Genomic DNA, 22,373 nt, shown 5'->3' with positions numbered 1-22,373 from the left:
TGTAGACAGATAAGTACAGGCAGAAAGCAAACGAGACCAAATGGGTAAAGCACATACTGTCCTGTTGTTATTCTTGCAGCATAAACCTCTTTCTTCATTTTTTGAATAATATGCCTGTGTACGTGTGTGTACACGTTTGTCTGTTGACAAATGCAGGTTGTGGCTTCAATTTTAGCTATTGTGAATGATACCGCCACAAAAGCCAAAGGGTGATAATCTCTTAGTAATACTTATCTTGCTCATACAGGATATTACCGAGTCCCTTCTTAAATTCTGTTTTGTAATATGAACAAAAACTTCACTCCTTTATGTAGCCAAAGGCACAGTTACAGTGGATCCTGGAGCTGCATCTCACATGCCCACTGTGCACTTCCTCCACAGGTACAGTCCCTGGCTCTGTGCTGTCTCAGGTAAGCAGTAGCTCACTGATGTCACCAAGGATCCAGTTTCTTATTTTTCTGCTCTCATCCAGACCAATCCACAGGCACAAGACTCTTCCTTGGCCAGAGAAACTGGGTAATGCTAAGCCACTGACAAAAAGTTTAGGATTTTTATTTGATGGTTGAGAAGAAATTCATTCTTTCCCTATGAACATAGTTTAAGAAATTATAACAGTGTCCCACCTGCTGCAGAAATCACCCTACACCCTAGAAAAGGGTCATGAAGCCAACACTGCAGAAGACAAAAATAAACTGGGTCCCTGGTAGTATCAGTGAACTGCCCAGTCTAACACGGCCTTTTCAATTACATGTGCCAGAAAATTTCCTTCCTACCCAGGCTAGCTAGAGTTGAATTTTCTGTGATTCATGAACAAAAAAGTAAACCAAGTGATAATCTAAATCACTATTATAGTGATTTATAAAAGGTCTAGGGGGGAAAAATAATAATAGGAACAAATGGAATAGAAAAGAGAGGGAGGGAGGCAGGGAGGAAAGGGTAAAGGTAAGCCAGCGGCCAGACAAAAAAGAAGAGCCAGATCAGAAACAGACTGCAGCCACATCACAGGAAGGTTGAGAGGCTTTGTTTGTAAGACAGAAACCACTAGTCTAGCACCACTTACACCAAGAAACTGGAAGGAATTCCATCTAGAAGCTTCTGAGAGTTTTGAAACTTAGAATTTCTCTTCTAGTTTGTTCTTCTGAATTTTGGGAGTTTTTTTTTTTTTTTTCCTGTTATCAGTAAATCTTTTTTTTAAACTGCAAATGAGCAAATGCTTGTTTCAAAAACGAACTGGTGGGAAATGTGGCCGGTCTTCCCTCTGCAGTGAGTCAAGGAAGGAAACAAATCTTGTTCGAAAACAATATAGTAAAGTCACAAAGGAAAGCAGGCAGGCCAGAGAAGCTGGGCCGAGACCAGCAGAGCAGACTCAACTCCTGTTGAAAAGCAAGCCCTCCACCTCCACTGTTCCTCATGCCAGTGTGACCTCAAGATACCAACTTACCCATAAGTGACAATCCTGTTCCTATAAACCAACAGGTAAAGAGTCTGGAAAAGGAGGAGATGCATGGGGACTCACTGTTCAACCTATGTATTCCTGGAATCTCAAAAAGCAGAAAACTGTTTTGTTTTGTTTTAGTTAGAAAACAGAGTATTTCTCATAACTTTCCCCACCCACGATTTGCACAGAATTTGGGGAAAAGGACAGGTGATTAGTTTCTAAGAAGCAATTTGAAAATAAAAGTGACAAAACCATTAAACAACAATGAAATGAAAGCATTTGTCAGCAGCTGGGCTCTACATAAAGGAAAGGTCAAACCAGATGGCAATAAAGAGGGCTAGGGTTGGGGCTCAGAGGTAGAGCGCTCACTCACCTACTGAGTGTGAGGCACTAAGTTCGATTCTCAACAATACATGTAAATTAATTAATTAACTAAATAAAAGTCCATCGACAACTAAAAAAAATATTTTTTTAAAAAAGATGTCAATGAAGAAATGAAACATATAACTTTGAAAACACAAGAATTCTATCAGCTTTCAGGGAAAAAAATCTTGCAAGTGGTAATACAAACTGTTATATCAGAAGAGAATTTTTAGAAAAGACACTTGATGTTAAAATGGGAAATTAATCAAAGCACGTTCATCTATGATATCTGGTCCCAAAAAACACTCTGGATATCACTGTATCCTACTCACCGCTGCCTGGCCTCTGACACCTTTACTCTGTCACTTGGATCATTTCCAGCTTACAATGCTGTTTCCGCTTCCCTGCCCATTTCCACAACCCAAGTAATCTCTGTAGGCTAAATGTCTAATGCTCCCCGACTGCCCAAAATTTGTTTTAAAACTACAGAAATATATAAACAATCCACCTCCGATTCACATGTATAACTGAATGAAATGGTTAAGTGCAGAAGTTGTATAGTCTTATTTTTATTGTGACCCACTGCCTGAACCATACCCAGGACGTGGCAAAACAACAGTGCAAATTTGCAGGACAAAAATGATGTAGCCTGAGTGGATAAAAATGTTCCATCAGCTTCTACTCATCTGCCTTTATAATGTGCGCATCCCATACACTCACAGACACACTTACACACCTCCCTCTTCTACCGGAATACATGCTCTACAAGAATAAGATTCATCTCACTTTTTGTATCTCTTAAATTTCCTGCTGTAATGTTCCACATATACATTTAAATAAGTGTTTTTACAAGTTGAGTCAGAGATTCATGAATGTCCATATGATAGAGAACGAATCATGGATAGTTCAATATATATTTTTATTTGATTGGATAAGCCCACCTACCCCATACCTACTAGCTGACAGGTGAGTGTAGGAAAGAGGATTTACAAGGAAATGAAGATAGCAGTGTAAGCCTTCTGATTATATTTTCCAAAAGGTCCTTATATTTAAATTAATTTTCATTCATTTCATATATAGTGGCTGGCTCCAGTATAATGGGCTATTTAAGGAAAGTAAATATAAGTTTAAAAACGTAACAGATTATCTAATAATGTAAAAACAGAAAACCTGTAATTTTGCCAATTATTACTTTCTTTGGCATGTTTAAGCAGATTTTTTTTTTTTTAACTTGGCAATGAAAAGCCCCAAGTCCCTGTTGGTAAGTAAAAGTTCTATAATTTCACAGATGAACTATTTTGTTCACATTTTGTTTCACAGATTAACTACTTTGGCAAAGGCAAAAGAATAACTCCAAGTGACTGTTTTTCAACTACAGGTTTTAAATTTATAGTCAAGTAATTTATACTTATGAAATTGGTGAGGCTGTTTCACTGTGTCTATGTATTATTAATTTAGACATAACTTGGTACAATTGGGGTATAGCTCAGGGACAGAGCACACAAGGCCCTGGGTTCAACTCCCAGCATCACAAAAAATAATAACAGAACACAAGAACGAACTCTTTCCTTCTTTCCACATATGATGCATCATAGATTTACCGTTTTAATGTTTGAGATCTCTGTGTTGCTGCTGTCTGAACTGCATTTTGACATTGTGATAGCAGTTTATTGGAAAATCACAGCATGCCCACGCTTCTGCTCTAAAAATAAATGCAAAAATAGCCAAGTGTAAGGGTTCTGAAAACTGAACATACATGAGAGTCCTGCTGATAAAGAGCTGAATAAAAGGCCCTTATTTTGTATTAAAATTTAAATTAAAAATATTTGAGTTATTTTAGGTTATGAAGTCTTATCTTACAACAAAGAACAAGAGAATGAGCTCTAACAACATTATACCTAACTTCAAGAAACTCTGGAGTATTGGGTGGGGAGTGAAGGAACCTAAAGAAAAGATCAAGGAAAGATTTCAAAATGAATTCAAGGAAATCAAAGCTAAGTAAATTTTAAAGATTATGCTTTATAGATTACAGAAAAGTGAAAAAGTAATTATGCATTGTTTCCTAAATTCACATACACAAAAGAAATAAACAGCAAGTGGCACAGGCCTATAATTCTGGCTCAGGGGGCCGAGGCAGGAAGATCACAAGTTCAAAGCCAGCCTCAGCAATTTAAGAAACCCTATCTCAAAATAAAAAACAGAAAGGGCTGGGAATGTAGCCTAGTGGTTACATCCCTGAGTTCAATCCCAGGTACCAAAATAAAAGCAAAAGAAATAAAGAAGGTCACCAGAAGAGGCACTTGGCTGATAAATTGACATGACCTAGTATTAAGTCTGTACTACATGTGTAAATTCAAACAATTTTCCTTTCCCAAAGCAAAATTAAAAACACAAACTCAAAGAACAGTTATATTCACACTATAAGCTCTTTTATAAAATTAGTTTATAAACAAAAGAGTTCAAGAATACAGTTAATAATGTTAATATTGAGGAGAAGTTTAAATTTGGGGTGCCTCTCCTAAATAAGAGTATAGATTAAAAAAACTAAGAAAGCATAAAGCATCAGTAAGAAATATTTAATCAGTAAACCAGTAAACGTTGGTTTTGTTAAGATATTACACCAAATTTTATTCATGCAAATGAGCTTACTGTGATGGGTGGACTTCCCCTGGCAGTGCTCTGTCTTTACTCATCTGTTTCCAACCCTTCAAGACATTCATGGGGAGACTGAACCTCCTCATTTCATACACTTTTTTTTTTTTTGGCTAAGATGTTAACAAAGCAGATGGGGATAACCTTACTACTTTAGTGTATACATATTTACCTCAAAATGCTGATTCTAAGTTCTTTCAGAGATTCCAAGTCTGTATTAATTCATACCCTAGGTAACCTAAAAGCAATCAGAAAAAATATTTTAGAAGAGACAACTCATATTTAAAAATCAACTTTAAGAAATTGATTATTAACAAATTGCTACTTAACCAAATTTTCATATTCAACTTATCAGAATCAGATCCCTCATAAACCTACTTATCTACTGGAAGACAAGAAGATGTCTGAAAGAGCTGCCCTTTAAAATTAATGTTATGTACTTTACCACTAGGGGAAAAAAAACCTTGTTAGTACAACCCAATTAGATATAAGGGAGACCTCTTGGCATTAAGTAACATTCCCCCCAGTAAAATTTCACTTTAAAAATACTTAACACACACTATGGTAAATCATACTATGCTTTAATGATCATTTCTTCCTATCTTCTGTTATGTCAGAGTCTGTCCTAACACCACCTCATTTTTAATTCCATTCTGTACTGCCACCTAGTAAGAGGCAAAAAATATACACACCAACACAGCCTAATGTGTCACCCTCTAGATATCATTTGATTCTGCTAATTTATCCAAATTATTTTCCTAGACAATTCCATATACCCAATAGAAAGAAATATGACAAGTATAACGTTGACTTATTTTATGTTGATAATACCAAGCCAACAGGTCATTTTCTAGTTTTAATTGATGACCATGACTTAAATAATAAACCTGCAAAGTTCTGCTTCATGGAGTCCTTTAAGATAACTCTGAAACAGACAGATCACACTCCAGACACCTGGTCAAGTTTTAGTACAAACCAACAGACTTTACTCACATTAGCATCTAAAGGCAGCAAGTAGTAGGCTGCATCCTTTCAAAGACTAGTAAGGAGAGGCAACCACCTGAAATCATCCAGACCTTCCTGGTATGAATTTTCAAAACTGATTACAGAAACTTCCAACTCATTCATTCCACTATGTGTCACAGATCCCAATATTACTAACTTTATAATTACTATCAGATTTCATTCCTACACTCAAGTTCAAATGAACAACTTCCTTAAAGTCCCATGGTACACAAGACAGGAAAAGCACATTCTAATATGAATAATACTGTGGCATTAACATAATGTCAAAAGCACTTGTCAGCATACAAGAAAACTAAAAACTATTTGAAGGACTTTAAGTCCCTAGCAACAAAAGCTCTGTGGGGAGCTAACAAGGCATTGCTTTAACTATGACTGCTTAAGTCCTTAAAGGCACCTGTGGGTGTGGACTGCAAGGCATGAGGGTCACACACAGATTCAATTCTCCCTGCTGGAAAGGAAGGGTATGAAACTTCTCTCCCTGTCAGAATTTCATCCTCTTTCCCACCAGGTGCATGGACATCTAAGCTCCTGTCTCAACAGCAGCATGTTTCCTGGAGAACCTAAGAGCATCTCTGAAATGCAATCATCAAGGAAGACAACACCAATTTCCCAGTTATTTTTCCCAGTTATAATTTCCAAATTATAAAACCTACTCATAAAGACATGAGAAAATTAGAGATTTTATCTTGAAAACGTGGACATAATGCATAATAAACACTGGAAAATTAAAGGAAAAGTACAATGCAAACAACACTGAAAGACCTTTGGAAGGCTTTCAAGGGAGGACCATGTACACATGACTGCAGGTAGGCCCTGGCATGGGAACTGTGGTCAGTCACCTTCTGAACTCTGGGCAGTTGGAACAGATTAAGATTAGAGACACACAGCAAGAGGTTACAGGACTCTCATGAATTTTTTTATAAGTATATACATTCCTTTTTTCATTTTCTATTAGTCACACAGGCCCTCTGACACAGTACCTGGTCTCAACTCCAATAGAAGTCCCTCCACAAAAAAATTTTTATTGCCAACACTCTTTGCTCAACATAAATTCCCGCTTTGCTTGCCTTCCTCAAAACATTGATTCCCAGCCACCTGAATCTGTCTCCTGGATTGCAGTTCCTAGACCATGAAGAAAGCCCTTTTTACTTTCACAGTTAAAGTTTGCATTTCCCGACACAACTTAGCTACAGAAAGGTCATATTTCTGTTTGTCTTCTCGACTGCCTGGAATGGGAACCGCAGTCTGACTTAATGCTATTCAGTAAAAAAACAATTTTTTCTTCTATCTTTGTGAAAATATTTCCAGGGGTTCGAAGTTTTTTGAATTATATTTTCACAACATTGGCTTTTAAGTGACTACACATTAATAGCCAGAGCATCAACTTGACTTAGGAAGTTAGCTGAAGATCAGTGGGAGTGGTTTTCAAACAGCTTGGGTCCTTCTGTGTGGGGGTGCATTTTAGTGTAATGCATTATTTGCTCATTTAGCTCCATCTTCCTTTTTTTAACTTCCTCTCTCCAGTGTAGTAGGCAGCATATTGTAGGGTTCTCTAGTACGTCCAAGAAACAGGTTGTTGTTACTTGGTATGAATATTTGAAACCTGGGCTGTGATTTAGGAGGCACTAAGACCCCAGGGATGTACAAAGCATATTTTTTTTAAATATCTTTCATTTAAAAATCATCTGAATGCTAGCAAAAGATTCTGTGCCCAGGAAGACCGAGGTGAACATTGAGATGACACTATCCCTTAAGGTTGTGTCCTTGCCTATAAAACAGAAATGTCTATTATAAAGATGATATGAGATCTTGAACTTGGTAAGGAGAAAATAAAGGACTTGGAACATGGAAAATGCTCCAAAAACAGTAGCTTTTAAAAAAGCGCACCACTATCTCTATCTAGAATCACTGTTTATAAACAATTCTTAAACCCTTAAAATGTTAAGGAACTCCTTAAAGAAAACCTAAAATGCTTTATGAATCCTAAGATTCAGCAAAGAAAATGCACTCTGCGGGCTGGGGATGTGGCTCAAGCGGTAGCGCGCTCGCCTGGCATGCGTGCGGCCCGGGTTAGATCCTCGGCACCACATACCAAAGATGTTGTGTCCGCCGAGAACTAAAAAATGAATATTAAAAAAAAATTCTCTCTCTCTCTCTCTCTCTCTCTCACTCTCTCTCCTCTCTCACTCTCACTTTAAAAAAAAAAAGAAAGAAAAAAAGAAAATGCACTCTGCTATATATTTTAAATCATACAAGACTTTTACGGTACTTTCAACACCAACTCCCACGGGGAATTGACACATGCCACCCTCATATACGCTGTGCTTTGGCAGACCCATTATTTTGAGCTGAAGGCAATTAAGAGCCAACAGATTCAAAAAAAATTTTCTTTGCCCTCCTTCACCCCTTCTACCCAAAACTAAGGCATACATTCCCCCATTTCCCTAAAGTAGCAGACAGAGAGGGCCCCAACACTGGTCTGTATAAATAAACCTTACTAAATGATCCCCATCCACCACCAGCTTTCTCCGATACTTCCCAGGCCCCTCTCCACACTCAGCAGCCCTAGAAGACCACACCCTCTTTTCTGATCAAACCATAGTATCACCCACTCAGGGAAGATGTAGCATGTAAATATCTGAGCCAAGGTATTTCTTTGGGAGTTTCACTTCTATTTCTGAAGCCAGGTGCACACAAAACTAGCAATTGCATCAATAAAAATTTTAAGCTTTTTTTCCTGTTAATTTATCTTTTGTCAGTTTAATTCAAAGACCTTATGTATCAAACCTAAGAGGACAGAAGAAATGTTTTCCTCCTCTATGTTTCCAATTACCTAGTCTATGTGAAATTTGCATTACAATGAAATTTCTTAAAAATCATGAAATATGGTACATAATATGAAATAAAGTTAAACACCTTCGTATCTACTAGTTCTTTTTTAAAGCAAAAACAAAAACTAGTACGTGCCACTTAGCGGCAGGGCAGATGTCACTAAAAATACTTAACTAAACTTTTTTAGGCAATGAAATATTACAGACATGGGCAAAAAAATCCTATCAATCAAATAGATATATTTTCTGTTTATTTGCTTACAATACAAGTGCTACACTGAACCACAGCCCAGCCCTTTAAACCTTTTTATATTTTTTTGAGACAGAGTCTCACTAAGTTGCTCTCAAACTTACAATCCTCCTGCTTCAGCCCCTAGTGTCCCTGAATTATAGGCCTGTACCATCACACCTGACTCAAAATGGATAAATTTTATGATGAACAAAAAGCCTACATTATGACAAACAAAAAAACCCACTTTTATCCAGAATAAATTAATGATTTTGTCTTAGTTAAAAAACAAAGAAAGGAAAAGTGAGGAGAGGAGGAAGAAAGAAAATTCACCCCCAAATTTCTGCATTTTAAAATTCCCTACAATTTGAATATGTATTATTTGTAGATCTGGAGAACAGACTTTCATGCTGAGGATGATGAGTGTGAAGACAATAGCTTAGAAAGATTATTCTGAATTAGATAATTTTAAGAAATTTTAGGTAACAAAAAATTCCTCCCCTAAATTTACCACTAAATGTGGTAAAATTTACTCCAACATCTAATTTAAACCACAAATTCCCAGTTCTTTCCATGCACTTCTCTATGAACCAAACAAATTTCTGGGTTTTTCTAAATCTGTAACATAAATATATCATGTTTAGATTTCAACATAATCATGCCTAAAATTAGATTTGTCCAAAACTGATGCTGAGCACAGGTCAAATACCATTTTAACAAATTCCATCCATCAAAATCTCCCATATGAAACGCATCATCGAGGCTGCTGGCCAATGGCCCACTTACTGGGAGTACTTCTCAGAAAGATGACATTCCAACACCAAAGCTGCAGATACCCACCAGCCCTCCCTCATACCCAGTGACACTTCCCTGCAGTTCTGCTTCAAGGGACATCAAGTACATACACTACTAACTTTCATGGTGAGTTTTAAGGTTAATACTTGATTCCAAGTTTCTGTACTTTATTCTTCAGTGCTCAAATTTTATTCAATCCATGCCTATCCTGCTTTTTACACCAAAGAAAGATCTTCATGAGGAAAAAGGAGCTACAATTTTCTATAGGTTAAGACGTACTGAGAATATAAGGGGACTGGGAGCTTGGGGTGGAGCACTTACCTAGCATGCAGGAGGCTGCAGTGGGTTCAACCCCAGCACTGTGTAAGAAGAAGAAAGACAGCTTAACTTGAACACTTGAATACTAAAGAGAGACCAATCCTGAGACAAAATGAACCTAAGAGACAATAAATATAATGGACATTGAATAAATATGAGACAGGAAGAATTCCAGGCAAGGGATGAAGCACTGTTATGGTCTGGATGTGAGGTGTGCTCTAAAAGCTCACATGTGAGACAGTGCAAGAGGTTCAGAGGAGAAATGATTGGATTGTGACAGCTTTAACCCAATCAGTAAATGAATCCCCCATGAGGATTAACTGAGTGGTAACTGAAGGCAGGTAGGGTGTGGCTGGAGGGAGTGGTTCAATGGGAGCATGGCTATGGGGTATACATTTGTATCTGGCGAGTGGAGTGTCTCTCTCTCTCAGCTTCCTGATAACCATGTGAGCTGCTTCCCTCTGCCACACTCTTCTTTCATGATGTTCAGCCCCAAAGAATGGAGCCGGCCTTCTATGGACTAAGACCTCTGAAATCGTGAGCCCTCAAATAAACCTTTCCTCCTTTAAAACTGTTCTGGTCAAATCTTAGTCACAGCAGCGAAAAAGCTGATTAAAACAAGCACTACACCACAGCTTCTGTGAACACCACCTCACCCCATTACAAGTAAGTACCAACAGATGACCCCTGCTCCCTGGCCTCATGTTCATGTACCCAATGCCCAGGCTTTCCCTAAAATCCTCCATCTCTTGACTCCACATGTGGGCAATTTGTACCACCCAAACCAGGGCTTCATTACACCTACTGCTCCATGCAGTAGTATTATTTCCATCACCCCCCAAACTGTTAAAATATCTGCAAAGTACAATAACCTCATACTTCACTTATTCTCATACTATTATATACTCTTGGATTTGTTTGATTTTCATCTTTTGGTAAATTCATCATGAGAATATAGTTTAGACTGCAGGGGAGGAACTATTCACAAATACATTGTCATTGATTAATTCTAAGTTGAGAATAAGCTTTATTGTTCTAACCTTAACATCTATTGACTTAACAGGTCTTTTTGTAGTTCAAACACAAAAATTCAATTTAAATACCTTTACTTAAAAAAAAAAAAAACTTTAAAGAACCTGCTGAGAGCCACAGCCAGTTGGATGGCGCCAAAAGGAGTGGTTAAGAGATGACACCAGGGAGCCATTAAGATGATAATAATTAAGTTATAATTGCCGTGACTGGATGATGCTGGATTGGGACAGGCTGTGTATTGAGTTGTATATGGACTCCTGCTGTCTGGCAATAGGGTGGCTGGGGAATCAGCTGCTCCAGGAATAGGGTGGTTCCTGCTGCCTCAGGCGCCCACCACTTTGGAATTCCCTTTGAGTTCTGGAGAGAGAGAGAGGGCATGGAGCCCTGGAGAGCTGGGAGAGTTCCCAGGGAGAGTTCCCGAGGAGTATGCATGGAGTGCTGGTGGAGTTCGGGCAATAAAGCTTCCTGTTTGACAAGTGCTTTGTGGTGGCTAGGTGATTTGTGCCCAGCCAGACTGCGGCAAGAACCCAAATTATTTAACAAGTCAATGTCTCTATCCTTGGCACCCAAGCCCAAAGAAGGGCTAGCTAGAAACTGTCAAAGCTAGTGACACAGCAACTTATACAATGATTAACTTTGACATCATCCAGCCATGCCCCCACTCTAGTACTTCTAGGTAATTCCTAAACACTACAAAATTCTCTTCCACTTTAATGCAAAGTACTCTGATTCTAATCTTGAAGATGTTTCAAAAACAATTTAGTTCTTCAAAGTAATAGGTATAACTGGGAAAACTCTAAGGCTCAAACAATATTTCTCAACTTTAATTTTTCATTTTAGAAACTGTATTTTGTTAGGTTTAAAATTCAGGCAAAACTCTATTCAATTTCAACTAATAAATGTAACAGGAATGAAAGAAAAATCACCATTGCATTAGTAATTTTTAATCATCACATTAGTAACTAAGGCAAGAATCATTAATGAATGTCAAAACCATTGGGTGAAGATACAAAAGAATATTTACTTAGTCTGAAATTATCTCTGCACAGATTACCTACTAATTACAATAAAAACTAGTACTTTTATTATAGTGGAAAAACCTGAAAACCTCACAGATACTAATATAATCCAACTAACAAAGTTAAGATTACCAATATTAGGACAAACTGACAACATGAATCTCATGTGCAAACATGGATCTAAACATGAAAAACATAAAAACCAAATGTGAAGTTCATTTTACAAAACAAATGGCTCACACTCTTTAAAAATGTCAGCATGATAAAAGTCAAAAGTTGGGAAACTTCCAGATTAAAAGAACACAGAGACTTGACAATTAAATAAAAGATACAATCCTGGATTGAATATACATAACAATTTATCTCTCTAGTGAGATTATTAAAAGATGATCACCATAAAGTAGGTTCATGCATGGTGCCATAGAATAGGCCGACTTCTAGCAACTACAAGTAGTGTGTACCCTCATAGGACATGGATAACACAGGAAGAACTTTGCCAGAGCATCTGTGGCTTAGACAAGATGTAGATTGCATACATGAATGTATGAGTGTGTATATTTTATATTTTTTAGTTTTACATATTTTATCTATAGTACATTATACACTGAGAGACATACTTTAACAACAAACTATGCTAAAGAAGATTTAATTATATATCTCCCTACTCTTGACCAAAGTATGGTCTTGACTCACATAACAAACAAAAAATATTTCTGGAATCCTTCTAATGTTTAGCAACAAAAACGCTAAAGGTTTACAAAGACTAAGTGATAGCTACAGCCTTTGTAAAAACAGTATTCTCCCTCAGAAGTCTGTCATATGTCAATGGAAACTTTCTTTTATAAACAGATCCCAAAAGGAAAGCACTGTTTGGCAATGTCTTCACATATTTTATTGAAGAAAGGCTGGAAAATAAAATCCATATATTACATAAGCAAGGAAGAATTATTCCTCTTAAGACACTAGCAGAATTAAAAAATTTCAGCTTTAACTCCAGTTCAATGTTAATTTTCTTTTAGATACTGCATTAAAATGCCAATTTACATTGTTCTATTATTTGTCCACATATTTTTATCAAAAGAATTTTGCAATGGACTGAAAGTACAATATGTTTGGTCTAAGATTAATACATTATTTGAGTTTATAATATGTAACAGGTACATATATTTAGCATTTTCTTTTTTCTCTCCCTTTTTAACATCTAGCTATACAATATGTATGATCCTGAAAAAAAAAAAAAAGGGTAATGTCAGTACTGTTACATACAAAATGTAGTAAGCTTTTAAAATTAAAGTGCAAGGTCCCCATCAGATAGGATTCTCCAAAGCTTCCTTGCTCTTTGCTATAATGATCAGATGGAAAGTTTTAAAGAGTTTCTGTCAGATTCTGCCTCCTTAGCAAACATTTACTAAGCTGAATCAAATCTGGACTTAGAAGAAAACGCGCGTCTCTGAGAGGATCTGCTATCCCATCCAAGGCTTTATCTAGCTTTCAAGCTGTTCTTCCCAAGGGTTTTCATCCCACATTTCCTGTCTGAACAGCTGACAATTCCACTCCTTCAATTGCTATCAACACACTTAATGCCTGGCAGAGACAATCTCTCCATGTCCGGTACTTAGTCTAGATTCTCAAGTCTGAAATGGAGATGTCCCTGAATTATATAGGCATTTCGAAAATTGCTGACTATGGAATATTTTAGTACATTTTCTCATTATACTTGTGAGAAAACTAAAACTGAGTCTAGAAAGCCCAAGCTGACTTGTTTTTAACCACAAAATGAGTCAGAGGTAGAGCCCACCTAGAACAGAACATAGATTTCTTTTTACACTGTTCATTCAGTTCTATCGATCACATCTGCCTCAATTATCTGTTCCCAAAATTAACCTATTATTTGTATATGTGTGGCCATAGTCAAATCATCTGGATGGAGGCACTGTACCTCCCATAATTTTACATAAAACTATGAATATGTATAGGCATATTTTCCTGGGGATAATTTCATGTCCTCCAACAAATCAGGAGTCTCCAAAGCCTAAGAACTACTGTCTACATGAAATATATATGACACACACACACACACACATATATATAAAGCCTAAGCTAGTAAGCTGGTATAGTCTCATGGATACATTTATTCATGTGTAACAGATAAATAATGGGCTATTCCAGGTACGTTAGAGACATTTAAAGCATAATTAGACTTGGTATCAATATTATAGAGCTCCAACTAGAACAGCTAAACCAGTATGGAGAAGCCTCAGAGATAACTTGTCAGAGCAAACACTTTTCTCAAGACCTCTTTTCCTTTTTCATCTTCCATTACAAAGCTAGACATGCATTTCGTCATTAATAATTTTGAGCTGTGATATAATCCAATCACATTAAGAATGGAGAAAGATTTTTTCTAAAGCACATATTTAAATAAAAAACACTATCACCTAAATTGTATCAAATGCAAGTCACATGCCAAGACTGGGCAGAGAGCTTTTGCTTAGGAACCTGAACTAGATACTTTACAGATGAGGAAGCTGCAACTCAGGCTGCTATCTGCCCAAAGCTCCTCAGCCATAAACTATAAGAACAGGGATTATGGTGGCACATGCCTGTAATCCCAGAGGCTCAGGAGGCTGAAACAGGAGAATCACATATTCAAAGACAGCCCAAGCAACAGCCAGGCGCTAACTCAGTTGAGACCCCATCTCTAAATAAAATATTTTAGAAGGACTGGGGATGTGCCTCAGTGGTTAAGCATCCCATTTAACATTTAATTTTGCAAAACAGAAAAAGCCTAAAAGATCACTAAGATTACAGCTATCTTGTTGACTGCTATACAGCAGAAATTTAAAAGGAGGGGAGGTCACAGGCTCATGGCAATCTTGCCCTTCCAGCCACTCCCAAGGGAAGGAAGACAGAAATCTTGAAATCTCAGAATATCTATTACTGCTCTAAACCCTTCTTGCATTATTTAAGTATAGAATGCATTTTTAAAAAATTTTATACTTATATTTATACTTATACATATATTTTAGTTGTCCATGGGTCTTTTTAATTTTATTTATTTATTTATTTGTTTATTTGTTTGTTTATTTATTTATTTATTGTGCTGAGAATTGAACCCAGTGCCTCAAATATGTCAGGCAAGCGCTTTACCACTGAACCACAACTCTAGGCCTCATTTTAAAAAATTCTGAACTGGTTAATGACCCTATTTTTTAATCCCCAAGATTTTTTAATGTATTTTTTTAAATCTCTATTACATACAGTGAGCTGTCACTTAAAAAAAAAAAAAAAGGAATTTAGCCTCTTTCAACAATGAAAAGTTTAGAATACCAATAGAACTCCAAATAGTATACCAATTTTCTTCCATGATTCTTGATACCACTCTCAGTCTGCAACATTACTACACATGCAGTCACATGCAACTCACAAGTGGGGAAAGAGCACTAGTACTCTGTGTCCAGACACAGAACAGTAATAATCTTTTTGAAAGCCTTAACATGAAGCAGTATTACTCTCCACAAGACCGGCTTGGTTGGTTGGTTGGCTGCTTTTGTGGTCCTAGGGACTGAATCCAGGTCCTCCAACACACTAGGCAAACATTGTACTTGTGAACCTCACACCCAGCCCTTTTTATTTTGAGACAGGGTCTCACTAAATTGCCCAGGCTGCCCTCAAACTCAGGATCCTCCTGCCTCAGCCTTCCAAGTAGCTGGGATTACAGGTGTGTGCCACTAGGCCTGGCCATGAAACTATTTCAGCTTCTAAAAATGTGAAAAATTATTATAAACTAATTTAGTCACTTAGCAAAACTGGGCACCTCTTACAAGACAGATACTGTCTGGCAATGAATATGAATGAGATACTTAATGCTCACTATTTTACAAACCTTAACAGCCAAGAGCATTAACGTCAATATGAGCTTCAAAAACTAAAAGCATGAGGCCAAACTGAAGCCTGTCATGTCTTATTTCTAGTAACAGACAGATTGACATCCTTAGTTATGGTTTTGAGGCATCTTTTGAGTCATTTATAGTGGTATAGCTGAATGTTAATTCATTGGCAACTTTAGATAAATATGAAAGCCATTTTGGACTCAGAGTTTATTTTAACACAGGCTTTCTTACATGACTAAAAACTTCAATTTCATTAGCTACATCTCAAAAGCAAAGCTTCTCTCTCAGTATTCAGTCATTAATGGGGTAAACACCACCATATAAGCAGGTCTACTTTTTAGACAATACACATTCCCAAAGCCCAACAGAAAATCACTATTGGGAAAATCTTGACTGCCTGTATGGTCCAGAAAAAGAGTTCATTCTTGAATAGATTTTTATTTGACACCCATTAAAAGCATAAATAAGGCAAGTGACATTTAAGAGACACCACCTGAAAGACCAATGAGTTAAATCACTAGATTCATGTACACCTGTCTTATTCAGGCTCTTCCATCATGCCTGAGACTTTTATCCAGTTTACAATGGCAGGTGAAAAACTTTTCTCTATCATCCATAAAATGTGAAACGTTTTTCCACAGCCAAACAATTATATGAGAGAAAGGCCCACTTCTCCTAATTGGTATAATTTCTCTTTCTAAACAATGCCAACTATAATTAGTCCTATTTCCTCTTTCACTTTGGCAAATTAAAATTAAAAAGACAACTTTAGTTATCTTTCACCTAATTCTCTCCCTCCACACTAATGCCGATGGCTCTTTACCAATATTTTCATAACTCTCTACAACAGCTATTATTGTAAAAACATATTAAATTTTTTTTCTCAAAGTAGACAGATTATAAATTATTAAATAAATAGCTGTCTCTGCACAAATGTTCTAATACATGAGTCTCCTGAGAAAAAAATCAGCTAAGAACTGAAAATCAACTTTTAACATGTAAAGGATTTAGTAAAAATCAAAGTCTCAGAAAATAAATTCTAAAAAGTCCAAGCTCCGTAGGCTAAGAAGGTAGAACACCAAGGAAATAACACTGAGAAGACTGCAGTTTCTACTGCACATGTGTTGCTTTCACACCATCTTAAAGCTGAAAAACTATAAGTGAAACCACCGTAAGCTGGGGATCATGTGTGCATCCACAAAACACCATCCAGTCCTAAAAGAGAGGTACACCTGGCAGTCACCATGAGGAATGAACCCTGAAGGCACCATGCTAAGTGAAACCAGCCAGACCCAAAAGGACAGCTACCGCAGGAGTCCACTTCTATGAGGTTCCTAGGGTGGGCAGATTCAGAGAAGGAGAGTTGAAAGGTGGCATAGAGGAGGGCAGCATGTGGGGTTAGTGTTTAAATGGCTACAGAATTTAAGATGGGGAAGATGAATGGTGGAAAGAATTGCAAAACAATGTGAATGCACTGAATGCAGCTGAACTGTCCACTCAAAAAGGCTGCAACTGTAAATGTTATGTGTATTTTACCACATTAAAAGGAAAAAAGAAACAATCTGAAATATTCAGACAAGCAGAGGTCATCTGAACATTCAAGGTTAGACAGAGCTTCATTCACTCCACAGGATTTACTACATAGTGTGCAGATTTTCTCCCCTAAAACCCAGCTGGTACAATATATTGCAAAGGAAAGGTGAAACATCTCTGAAATCAAAAACAGTGATTCAGTCCTGGCTGTGCCTCAGCTAGATTAACAACTCACAACAACAATCACTAAGCATTAGTTTTCCTTCCTATAAAATAAGGATAATATTGAGTTTGTATTGGGATTACAGCAAAACTTAAATGAGAATATATGCAAAGAACTGGACACATCTTGGCCTATAATGAGGAGGTACTTAATAAATGTTTCCCATAACTCTGCCACAAATTAGCATGTTAAAGTCACAAGTGAATGAATGTCTATGAAATATCTGTTTTCTCAAATGAAACAAACATCTTACATGTTGGTCAGTGGCAAGAATTAAACACCTCAATGCTCTGAAAGTTATTCTCCCTAGAAATCAGTACTGCATGTATTCCTGATTATATAACATCACAAAATCACTATCAAGTAAGAATCATGAGTCACACCAAAATGTCTCTTAAAACTAAGCCAAAAAAGCTCAACAACAGCAAAGCAACCTAGCTATACAACTCATACAGAGCCACAGGCATAATACTCAGAACCAAAATTTTAATGATGAGATGGTGGCATAGACAGTAAAGAATACCCTTATTATACCAACTGCAAGAAGAGGCCTTTATCCTGAAATGAAAATTGAGTAATTCATCTTTTCTTAAATCAGCATGTGTGCCATGAGTAAATCAAAGCCACAGCTATGCCACATTACAAATGTTTATAATAAATAAATAGTAATCTTTAGTTTTTTTTTCTATGTACACGATTTATAAAATAAAAAATAGGCTAAAATAGGCTTTGAAATAATTATATGTGTATGTGTATGTGTATTGCATGTATTACATATAGCATACACATGCCACAGGTGGCTTCAAAAAAGACACTTTACAAAATACACTAATGATTCCAGAATCCAGTTCCCAAAGATATTAAGTTATTATTTGCTAAAGGGCTTATCCAGAATTCATGTTTTCATAAATTATTTGAGCTCTTAGCCTCGATAGATATTTGATATTTATACTAATAAATTTTTAACCTGGATGTTCTTTTGCAGGGGAGGGGTGTAGAAGGGACTGAACTCGGGGACACTCAACCACTGAGCCACATCCCCAGACCTATTCTGCATTTTATTCAGAGACAGTATCTCACTGAGTTGCTTAGCGCCTCTCTATTGCTGAGGCTGGCTTTGAACTCGAGATCCTCCTGACTCAGCCTCCTGAGCCCCTGGGATTACAGGCATGCACCACCGCACCTGGCTAGGTAAACTTTTCTTAAAGCACATCTTTAAAACACATTTCCCAAGTTGACTAACTCCTAATTTGAGGCCTGCACTGCTGAGTATACTGCACTTAAAAACAACCTCCGGCAAGATAACTGACAATCGGGATGGTAAAGATTTAGAAAACTGAGAGACAAGCACAGATTCCGAAGTCATACCTCCTGCTCATCAGACGCCTTCAAACCTGATCTTCAGACCTAACACGCACCATGTGCACAGGGAACTTATCCCTTCAACCACAACTTTCCTCACAAAAGCAATCGGTGACCACTGCAGAGCAAGGCCTCCAGCTCAAGTCTTCAGGGGACTGCCTCTGTCCTGCAGCAGGGCCACCTGGGCAGCTCGGCTTTCCTAGACAACCCACATAACCCTGACAGCTAACCTGAAACACACAGATTTCCCCCGAAATTGAAAACCCTGACGCTCCTTCGCAGATCCAGGCATCCTGGCACAAAATACATCCAAGGGGAGGGGCAAAAGATGGCCTCGGCCACCCGCCCCCTGGGGCCAGACCAGGTCCCTGGGCAGTAAACACACAGGTCCCTCCTCTGGAGAACAGGCTCGCGCTCTCCCGCCGGCACCACGCCCCGGCCTTGCCTCCCCCCCCCCCGCCCTCCGAAGGTGTCCCCCGGGCCGGCCGCGGTCCCAGCAGGCCCGGCCGCCGCGCCCTCGTGGACCCCTCGGGCCAGCTCGCCGCCTCGGGGTGCGGGACGCGACCTGTCAAAAGCCCGTGGCGGGGGCGCGCGGGAGGTGCGGGCGGCCGCACCCCGCGGCTGACGCGGCAGCAGGGACCGGGTGGGAGCGCGCGGGCAGGGCCGGCCGGGAGCCGGGAGGCTGCGGCCAGGAGGCCGCCATCTGCCGGCGCGGCCCAGGCCCTGGGCGCCCACGCGGGCCTCGCGCGGAGGCGGGACGCGGCCGGGCGGAGCCGCCCCCGCCCCGGACACAAAGCGGCCCCGCGGGAGCCCGCCTCACCTGCAGCACGGGGCGCCGCGGGCCTTCCAGAACCATCGGACCCCTCTCCGGCGCGCGCGTCACAGCCCAGGCCTCCCGGTGCCGCCCGGCGCCGCCGCCGCCGCCGCCATTTCCTGCCGCTCGCCGTCGCCTCGTCGCCGCTGTCAGGTTACTCCATTCACCTGGGCCTGGAGCAGCTTGCGCCGCGCCGCGCCGCGCCTCAACCCCTCCCGCCGGCGCCTGCGGAGACTGCGCAGCGCCCGGCTCGCCCGCAGCCCGCGCACAGCCCGCGGCAACGGCGCACAGCCGCTTGCAGAATCCCACCCGCGCCGCGCCGCCGCTCCGCGCCCCCACGCTCCGCTCGCCCCGCGGCGGCATGAGAGCGAGCCTGTGATTGGGCAGAGCGCGGCGGTGAAAGGTTAATCCCGGCCCCCCAGCCACTCAGGAGCTGGGACACAGCGGGCGCGGGCCGGGAGGCCGAGTCGGCCTGGGCGGCTCAGCGCTGGGACTCGAGCGGCGTCCCGCAGACCGCGGCCCGGCGTCCTGACTGCTCTCCCGCGGCCGGATGCCGGCTTGGCCCGGTGCACTCGCCAGTCTCCACGTCGGCACCGTCTGGCGCCCACCGCCCTTCGGCGCGGCCCTTCCCCGCGGTCGTAATTGTTCTCCGCCGAGCTCGGCGCCCTGGCTGCCCCTCCGGCTTCCCAAGGACCTTCCCAGTCGCCCGCCCCCCGCGTTACTGGTGCGGGGGCCTCCGCCCTGGGAAAGTCACTCTCCCAGAACCGGGGTAGCCGGATCGAGAGAAGTAGGCGGTGGCCCCAGTTACGCACACCGCTCGTTTGCAGGGGTCGGACCGGCGGTACACTGGTGGGTTAAGGATCGGTGGACCTGCGGGAAGAGGCTGAAAAAAAACCGGCTTAGTGTATCCCGAAGTGTAGGCCTCTCTTCCCGAAGACCCCCGTAGACGGCTGGGCCCAGGTGAGGTATAGTAACCGCAGGTGGGCTTGCTCACGCACCTGGTGGCAGCGGCGGCACCTGGCGGGGGCCGCACAGGTCAGGGCCTGCGCCCCTCCGAGTCCCATGTAGCCGCTGAGCCCTTCAGACAGCGTGAAGGTCTGTTCTTTACCGGAAAGGAGTGTAAATAAAACATCTAATAATTTTGTGTTGTGACACATTGGAACGGTACTGTTTTTGATATATTGGGATAAATCTAGTTTTATTTGTTTTAATATTCTGATGTGAGTACTATTCAAAATTTTGGTATTACCTGCTGGAATTACGTTGTTATTGGAGAGATTGGTCTGGGTTTACACGCCTGGACCTTGGTGGGTGCTGGAATTGCTCCCCTTTTAAACAGAAACAGAATAACTTCCAACATGCAGCGGCTAATAAGTGGGCTTTGGAGCTGATGGGCTTGATCTCTACTGTGCTGAAATTTTGATCATGTATTTAGCATAAATTGGCTTGAAGGTTCACTGAACATGGAATCATCATGGGCAAAATTAGGAAGTAATGGGAATGCTTTTGACAGATCTGCATATTCAAAAAATGATATTTCTTATATGCCAAGCACTTTGGGAATAGATTTCCCCAGTAAATATGTAAAGGGTGTTTGGACATAATCTTTTTTGAGCAGAATGGCCTCTCAGTGTAGGTGTACACTGGCAGTGGAAACTCATGGGCAGGTAAACTGTCCTCCTTCCTGTGTCCTTTCACAATCTATCTTTTCCATTAGCAAGTTGGTATGATTTTCATTGTTGTTTTTTTTTAATTTTTAAAATAAACAGTGCATACATATAGTTCATTTATCAAAAAGGGCTGGGGCTGTACCTCAGGGGTAGAGCACCTGCCTTGCACTTCTGAGGCACTGGGCTAGATCCTCAGTACCACAAAAAAAATAAATAAAGATATTGTATCTATCTAAACAAAAAAAAATTACTCAGATCATCTTACAGTAAAAAAAAAAAAAAAAAGCATCTAAAAAAAAAGATGGATTTGGGCCATAATCTTGAAAGACCCAATTCTCAAATGCCATAATCCCAGATGTTGGAAAAATCCCAAAAATATCATTCTGGAAAAATTTTTGAAAAAAAATTTTTAAGACATTTATACTTTTAAACAGGCTTTATTTGATACAGCTTTATTTTTACACAGTAAAATAGGCAACAGTAACATTTTTGTGAGCATCAACTCTTAGGATTAATAACAATCACTGCAAAAGCAGTTATGAGCATATGAACTATGTTCACAAATGGACCAAAAAGGGAAATATACAAATGCGTATTGCTGTAGTTGGAAATGTGTGCACCCAGCTTATTAAAACTGAAGACATCTGAACTTTGGTGATAGATAACGTAAATCTTGTGATAAGACCAGTCAAAGACCACAGTGGGTCATCTCCACATGTGCAGTTGCCCTAAGAGCCAAAATAAGAAACTTGATTTTCACAAATGCAGCTATAGGGAAAGGATCTTCCCTTCCACTCAAACACTCATCTCCTCTGGAAACACCCTCCTCTGTGCATCCAGAGTAATGCTTTACTAGGTTCTAGGTTTTCATTCCACCCAACTTGATGCAACTTTCCGGCATACAATCAAGATGCATCAATTTCTTCCCCAGAATTCATCTTTCTAACCTCTTCCAAAGCCTTTTTTTTTTTCTTTTCTTCAGTGGGTCTTAAGTGTTCTGGATTTCAACATTCAAAATTTTTAATCTCTGGGCATTGTGAATTTGGGAAGTTTAGGGATTTTAATCTTTAGAGATTATAGCACTTGGTATTGTATCTTTCCAGAATTACGATCAGTACCAATGAAAAATACACAGTGAAAAAAAAGTCTCTCCACTTCACTTGTTCTCATGCCCC

At 39.9% G+C, this 22,373-nt stretch overlaps 1 protein-coding gene across 5 annotated transcripts in view; it reads right to left on the bottom strand.

The window, feature by feature from the left end:
* The window catches only part of Dicer1 (dicer 1, ribonuclease III), a 69,984-nt gene extending 50,010 nt beyond the window's left edge, over positions 1–19,974 (bottom strand). Inside the window, exons 1-4 of one of the 5 annotated variants that reach the window (XM_026411786.2) lie at positions 19,535–19,597; positions 9,656–9,693; positions 4,626–4,691; positions 3,403–3,503 (exon numbers count right to left, since the gene is read on the bottom strand). In XM_026411786.2, coding sequence (XP_026267571.2) covers positions 3,403–3,456 — 54 coding nt within the window. In that variant the 5' untranslated portion in view covers positions 3,457–3,503; positions 4,626–4,691; positions 9,656–9,693; positions 19,535–19,597. Of the gene's footprint in view, positions 1–3,402; positions 3,504–4,625; positions 4,692–9,655; positions 9,694–19,534 lie in introns of all 5 variants that reach the window. The other 4 variants (XM_077800069.1, XM_077800072.1, XM_077800071.1 and 1 more) reach the window with 4 other exon arrangements.
* Positions 19,975–22,373: the final 2,399 nt, after the last annotated feature.

The sequence above is a fragment of the Urocitellus parryii genome, chromosome 6 (assembly GCF_045843805.1).
Source record: "Urocitellus parryii isolate mUroPar1 chromosome 6, mUroPar1.hap1, whole genome shotgun sequence".
Lineage (NCBI taxonomy): Eukaryota > Metazoa > Chordata > Mammalia > Rodentia > Sciuridae > Urocitellus > Urocitellus parryii.
The sequence above is the reverse complement of the archived record's forward strand: the minus strand, read 5'-3'. Positions and strand labels throughout refer to the sequence as shown.